The sequence below is a fragment of the Clupea harengus genome, chromosome 10, assembly GCF_900700415.2.
Source record: "Clupea harengus chromosome 10, Ch_v2.0.2, whole genome shotgun sequence".
Taxonomy (NCBI): domain Eukaryota; kingdom Metazoa; phylum Chordata; class Actinopteri; order Clupeiformes; family Clupeidae; genus Clupea; species Clupea harengus.
This window is the reverse complement of record NC_045161.1, coordinates 11,246,010-11,253,509: the sequence shown is the minus strand read 5'-3', so window position 1 is coordinate 11,253,509 and position 7,500 is coordinate 11,246,010. Positions and strand designations below refer to the sequence as shown.

At 42.2% G+C, this 7,500-nt stretch overlaps 1 protein-coding gene across 2 annotated transcripts in view; it reads right to left on the bottom strand.

Annotated features, from left to right (window-relative positions):
- The window catches only part of pde4dip (phosphodiesterase 4D interacting protein), a 72,597-nt gene that overhangs the window by 60,020 nt on the left and 5,077 nt on the right, over positions 1-7,500 (bottom strand). The window contains exons 1-3 of one of the 2 annotated variants that reach the window (XM_031575363.2): positions 7,017-7,402; positions 832-884; positions 1-14 (exon numbers count right to left, since the gene is read on the bottom strand). The exon at positions 1-14 is cut by the window's left edge and continues 54 nt beyond it. In XM_031575363.2, the coding sequence (XP_031431223.1) occupies positions 1-14; positions 832-884; positions 7,017-7,042 (93 nt within the window). In that variant the 5' untranslated portion in view covers positions 7,043-7,402. Of the gene's footprint in view, positions 15-831; positions 885-7,016; positions 7,403-7,500 lie in introns of those variants that run through there. The other variant, XM_031575362.2, reaches the window with a different exon arrangement.

Sequence of the window (7,500 nt, the reverse complement as noted above, 5' to 3'; positions counted from 1 at the left end):
TTCACATGACAAATCTGGGGAAAACATCACAAAACACACAAGTCAGATTAGCTATAAAATGTCAAATTCAAAATACATAATATGTTTATCAGCTGAATCAGACATTGAAAAAAAAACGTACACGCACAGAGAGGAAGAGAGCGAGGGGAGGGGGAGTGTGTGTGTGAGTGTGTGTGTGTGTGTGAGAGAGAGAGATGGTGTGTGTGTGTGTGTGTGTAAGTGTGTGTAAGTTTTTGTTTGTTTAACTATGTGTATGTGCAAGTGTGTGTGAGCAAGAAATCAGGTCCCATAGGGCGTAATCACAGGAACATTGGCTGCACTCAAACTTCTTGCAGTTCTTTAAACTCACTGCATGAGCTCATTAGGCATTATTAGGGCCTTCAGCTTATTATAACCAAGAGATGGAAGCAGCGTGTGAGGGGCTGTGTGTGTGTGTGTGTGTGTGTGTGTGTGTGTGTGTGTGTGTGTGTGTGTGTGTGTGTGTGTGTGTGTTTGTGTGTGTGTGTTTGTGTGTATGTGTGTGTGTGTGTGTGTGTGTGTGTGTGTGTGTGTGTGTGTGTGTGTGTGTGTGTGTGTACACATGTGCATGCTTGCTATTAGAGGGGTACTAATGATTTGCTCTGGAATAGGAATAGCAATATAGGACCAGTTCAGTGAATTGCAGTTTTGTTCTGGTAAAAAGGAACCTGTGAAATACTTAAAACATCTGCAATGTGTTACAGCAATGAGAGAGAGAGGGAGAGAGAGGACGAGAGAGAAAAAGAGAGAGAGACATAGAGAGAGAGCGAGAGAGAGAGAGCGAAAGAGAGGGAGAGAGGAGTGAGAACTCACCACTCATGTCAACCATGCTCTTTGGGCGGCCCTCTCTGTTTCCTCCATAATGCCTGAAACATATAAAAAACGCCTTTATATACACACACCCTTACAAGTGCCTTTATATACACACACCCTTACAAGTGCCTTTATATACACACACCCTTACAAGTGCCTTTATATACACACACCCTTACAAGTGCCTTTATATACACCCCCCCTTACAAGTGCCTTCATATACACACCCCCTTACAAGTGCCTGCACACATAGCATACACATAACATAATTAAGGTGCCAGCTCGTGAAGTTGTCTGTGACAGCTTTGAGCATTTGATGTGTAACAAATCTTGATTTCAACTGAACTGATGATACAATAACTAAGCCAGATAAGGTGATGACCTCTTGATTAAGCCCAATAAGATCATCTAGTCAGGCTGGACCCTATCCAGCTCCAACCTCTTTCTCCTTTCACACATCACCGACCAAACAACAGCTACTGCTCCCACAAAAGCATACACCTGTAATCACGGCGAGTACAGACAAACCACAGTATTGTTTGGAGGGCTCCCTCCCCAGATCCCTCTGTGACACATCCACATACAGATCTACAATCACACAACAATACTAACTCCCACAACTATGGGGATCAATGCTGGCCGTGATGGGAAGGTAGGAGGCTAAATACTGCTAGCTTGGTTGCAAGCTGTTTGATAGTAGTTTGAGGTATACACTGTACCGTACTGTATAGTTGGCCATCATTTTATGCACACAAGCAAACACACGCACGCGCACACAAACAGACACACACCTGCACACACACACACACACGGGCACACACACACACACACACACACACCTGCACACAAACACACACACCTGCACACACACACACCTGCACACACACACACACACACACACACACACACACACACACACACACACACACACACACACACACACACCTGCACACACCTGCACACTTACACACTTACACACCTGCACACACACACCTGCACACACACCTGCACACACACACACTCAGGTAAGTGGCTTTCACCATGCTCTCTAGTTTAGCCCTGAGAGCTTTTGCGGTTGTTGGCCAAAGGCACATGGGGAACTATAAACTCCAACCAAAAACCTTTATACAAAAATATTAACCTAAGTCATGAATGTAAGTGCTTCCATCACATCACAGTTTTCTCTTCTGTGACACTGCCCAGATAGTGGCAGGAAAAGTTTCTCAAAACCAAGTCTCCAAGTTTCCTCTAAAGAGACATGAATTTGATACTTTGGTGCTGTTTTCATTTGCAGGGGTGAGAAGTAGCCGAAAACCACAAATAAAAATACTAAACGTGTTCTCCTTTCTCACACTCAATAACAAGGGCAGGTCAGTCAATCTGACTAGGGAGGAATGCAAGACGTCCACCTTGGCAGAGAACACCTTTCTCCCCTGTCTCTCATTCTTGGCTAAAACATCTGTTGAAGAAGATCCATCAGTGAGTCAAGGAATGCTCCAGATGTACTACATACTTAACCCTTTCCTCTTCAACCTTCACCCACACACACACACACACACACACACAGACACACACACACACACACACACACACACACACACACACACACACACACACACACACACACACACACACACACACACACACACGCATAGGGTGGTAGAGTTATTCCGTCAGCCTCAACTGCACCACCATTGACAATGCAATGAGATAGGGCTTCAGTATGCTCACAACATTCAACTGACAAAATATGCAAATAACACCCAACAGAAAAAATAGAAAAATCAAGTACCTAGCGACGTTACACTGCAGTGAAGCTCACACACTAGGCTTTCATACAGGCTGATGGCCAGTGGAACATTTTAAAAATAACTTCAGAAATATCATCTGAGACAGAAAATATAATACCAAGGCCTAAACACCGCCATCAGGCGTGTTAAAATGATTGATACAAATTAAATTAACAAATAAACCAGCTGATACACAAATACCATTACTCTCTCAGTCATTAAGACTGGTCAAACAATGATCATCGCTTATTCACCTCCAAATGTAAATTTATTTTACCTCGAAGGAGCATCATTTTAATGTTACCAACCAATAGCTACGTGTATAGTGCATCACCAGGAGTTACAACAGTTTTTCCTTGATTGCGAAGACACATTTCTTGAAATTATGCTCCATTTCATAACTGATCATAACATAACTAACATAACTAACATAACTCATCTCCACAAACTTCAAACTCTCCACTCAAAACCATCACACATCACACAAAAGCCATCGAATACACTTTCCCCACAAAGAAGCTAACACTGTAGAGATTTTACATTTACATTTACATTTAGTCATTTAGCAGACGCTTTTGTCCAAAGCGACGTACAAGGGAGAGAACAGTCAAGCTAAGAGCAATAAAAAGCATGGTGTAACAATAAATACTACTTTACATGAGAATTAGAAAACAACGACCTAGAAAAAAGGAAAAAGAAGTGCAGGAATGTAACTGCTGAAGTGCAAGTTAAGCGCTAGTCAGGTGCCAGTTAGGAGGGGAGGTGCTCTCTGAAGAGTTGGGTCTTCAAAAGCTTCTTGAAGGTAGAGAGGGACGCCCCTGCTCTGGTAGTACTGAGATCAACACTACCGTGAAAATCTGTTACTCCAAAGAATAATGGCGCTTATGGTTTTCCCTCAGAACAACCTCTTTTCATGACGAGCACAATATAAAGATATTATGTATACATTTAAAAAAAAATTACTTCCTCAATGTACTGTAGTGCTGTCATATAAACTGAAATTCAAGTAAATGTACTGTACAATATCCAACTGATATGTAAAGAACTATTTACATGTACCAATATAAACCAATGGAAAAAAACAGTCTGCAGTTTGCAGTTTACATGAAGAAAGGTCTCTGTGGATCAGTTGTTCCAAAACAAGTGAACTGACCCATGGATCTTTTATCTATCCGTCCCGAGGTTCTGATTGGTCTTAGTGCTTACTAAATGAGCACATGGTGCAGCCAGTGATGTATGAAGAGATCTGTCTGTAGAGTTTTGCACAAAAAGTTCAACAGATCTGAATCATGTGTGGAAACAGGGGAATAGGGTATACAGTTTTGGGAGATGGGTCTGTCTTCTGGAAGATGGTGTCATGGTTTGGGAAGTTCATAGGCTCATTTTACAGTGTATAAGTGATCGAGAAAAACTGTAATAGGCTCATTTTATAGTGTATAAGCGATGGAGAACAACTGTAATAGCGGTGGACTGAAACGCAGAGTTTATCCTTCTGCATCATCACTGCCTCAGCATGACTAACACCCAAAAAGGGGAACCTCTGAATCAGCAGAGCGTCTGTCTCACAGACTCCTGCCCTTATCTCACATCACGTGGTCATGGATTAGTTTGCTTCCTGCTGAAGTGCATGTAACAAGTATGAGGGATCCATTTTTTCACACAATTTAGACATCTACCTCTCCTCAGTCCTATCCTCTGAGCAGTAACAGACTCGTCTCTATTTATACATTAGTCACACAGCCAGACATTATTACATTCAGCTGACCAATCCAGTGCAGTCGTAGAAGCCATGATACTTCAACATGGTGTTAGTAGGAGGAGAGCACATTTTTCACAAAGTGAAGACACATACCACACACCAGAGTCGCTTCCTCTAAGTCCCACATTATCTATAGAACTATTGTCACACAATCCAACAATTGTTGTATTCAGCTGACCATTCAACCATAGTGGAATCTGTAGTCTGAATCTCAGTTTTGATATATCATTTGCAAGCTTATTACTTATAAGGCATGCAAAAACCTTGCAAACATCAACAATAGTACAGTTGGCACTGAGAAAGGCTGGCTAGGATGCTAGCTGGTGTCTTTTGATGTTATCGTTTACTAGTATACTTTTGGTGATATAGTTCACTAGTATACTTTTGGCATTATAGTTTAATAGTATACTTTTGGTGATATAGTTCACTGTGCACTTTTAGGTATATAGTACAGAAGGGAATGATAGGTGTATTAATCTGTCCTTCTCAGCACTATCCAGCACCACCAGTGAATTTGAAGATTTTACCAAAACTAGTTGCCTATAAAAGCACACCTCATAAGTGGGAAATTGCTGCATACTAATTTAAAACTGCTTTGAGTCACGGCATGTTGTTTTCTCAGATTCTGATGCAGCTCACTCCCAGAATGTCCTAGACTCCCTGCCTCCCTTTGCATTTAACAGTAATTCATGCCATCACGCTGATTCTTGGGGCCTGTGTTCTTTCTCTAAATTGGGACTAATGCAGTGACGTAACTGGTGATTTTAATTCAGTTGCGTTTATCAGTAACAGCTTTCTTGTTAGAGTTTAAAAGGACTTTGTATTTTGACCACTTAGACTATGAGTCATATGGTGTGCTGTTTTAAAAATGGAGGAACGGGAACAGTGAAATGGCCCATGCACAAAATGTCAAATGTCATACAAACAGGGTATGCATGTGTGTTGTATGTTAAAATGTTAAACAAACAGAATATACATGTGTGTTGTATGATAAAATGTAATACAAACATAATATGCATGTATGTTGTCTGATAAAATGTTATACAAACAGAATATACGTGTGTTGTATGATAAAATATTATACAAACATAATATGCATGTATGTTGTATGATAAAATGTTATAGAAACAGAATATGCGTGTGTGTTGTATGATAAAATGTTGTCTGATGTTACCTATACCATACACCACCCAACTGCCCTCACTTCTATGCATGTGTTTGTGCACACCAACTCAGGTCAACTGGATGCCCTCTAAAGTCGACTAATTCACTTTTTTAACCAAACCGCGTCAATACATAAACCAAGATCTGTAGGGCATTTTCTCCAGAAGTGCCATGTATCAGAATGTATAGAATGGCCTGGAATGACACGTAAACAGTGAGGAACTGAGACATGTACTGTAACAGTGGCTGAGGTACAGATTATAAATGCACTCCTCAAAGCACTCCAGATTTATTAGCTGGCCATCAAGTGTTAGTAGAGACAGATGGGCAGACAGACAGTAAACCCTTCAGCTCTTTGATGTGTAAGTACTTAGACAATAGCATTTATTGCTGGAACAGTATTTGCATGAAGTACGGCTCCACTGGGAATGACAGGATCCTCCAAAGAGTTGGGAAGAGGAGAGAGGGGGAGAGAGAGAGAGGGAGAGACAGAGAGAAGGAGAGAGAGAGAGGGAGAGACAGAGAGAGGGAGAGAGAGAAGAAGAAGAAGGACAAGTGGGACAGATGCTCCCCTGTCACCTGCTGTATGTACTGTAAGTGTGTTTGCTGAACGAGCAGCTTAGCTTCACTTCTTCTGCTTTTCAACAGCTACATAAAATGGGTGTGTGTTGTTCAGATGCTACAGAACGACAAACTGGCATCTCACCCAGAGCCAATCCCCATCACCAGCATGGGCACAAACACATACACATACACTCACACAAATGGATACACACACACACACACACTCACACACACACACACACACACACACACACACACACACACACACACACACTCACACACACACACACACACATTCACACTCACACACACACACGCGTACACACTTGCAGTAATTTACAGCCCAATTTAAAAGCCTGATTTAAAACAGACACATATTCTCAGGGAAAGACAATCATAATGAAACTGCTTGTCTGACTTGTGTTACCCCAACAAGTCATCTTTCAGGTCTGGGCTAGTTGATTATGACACAAGCTCGCAAGTAGTCATTTTAGCCACACACACACACACACACACACACACAAATGCACAGTGCCCAACTCACACCATGTTCCTAAAACACTAATTTCTCTCAGTCTGAGACTTCGCGCTAAAATAAACACACTCCCCAGAATAAACACTGAGTAAATATGGTAAGAGAAAGGGCCATGGATTAAAATCCTAACCACACTGGAGTTAAACCATGTGCCCCTACATCCATGGGACCTGCTACTGGGGAGAGCTGATTCAAACCACCACAAGCTTTTATAATACACTTCACAGTGCCGCAAACACACATGGGGAAGCATTTCAACATAAAAAAAACACACATCTTAATTTAGAGGCTGTATTGGAGGCTAATTTTGGCTAATTTATTTAGAATTTTCTTTTTACTTTTTTGGTAGCAGAGTACACCTGGATTATCTTACCTGCCCCTGTATAGATATCCACTCATCCTTGCAACGTCCAAACCATGGGATAGAAAAATAAACACATTCAAGTATAAAGCACAGCTTCACTTCAACAGAGCCCTTTCTGAACCATGTCCTCCTGCTTCAGTCTGTGTCCAGTCCACTTCTGAGCTCCTGCTGAGCCTCTGTGTAGCCTGTTCCCTTTAGCTTAGCTTGGCTTAGCCTAGCCTCGGCTAGCCTGGACAGAAGTCAGTCCCAGGAGCACAACCTCTCTCTCTCCCAAAGGGACGGAGGGCCAAACGCAGCCATTTGACGTGGCAGCCTGACCAGACAGAGTCAGAGAGCCAGCCAAGGGCTCGGAGTCTTTTCCCTCTTAAGCACACACATACACACCGAGTCACTGACACAGACTGGTTAGTGGTAAACAGCACTGGGGTGAAGGTACTCTCTCTTTCCCCCTCTCTCTCTCTCTCTCTCTCTCTCTCTCTCTCTCTCTCTCTCT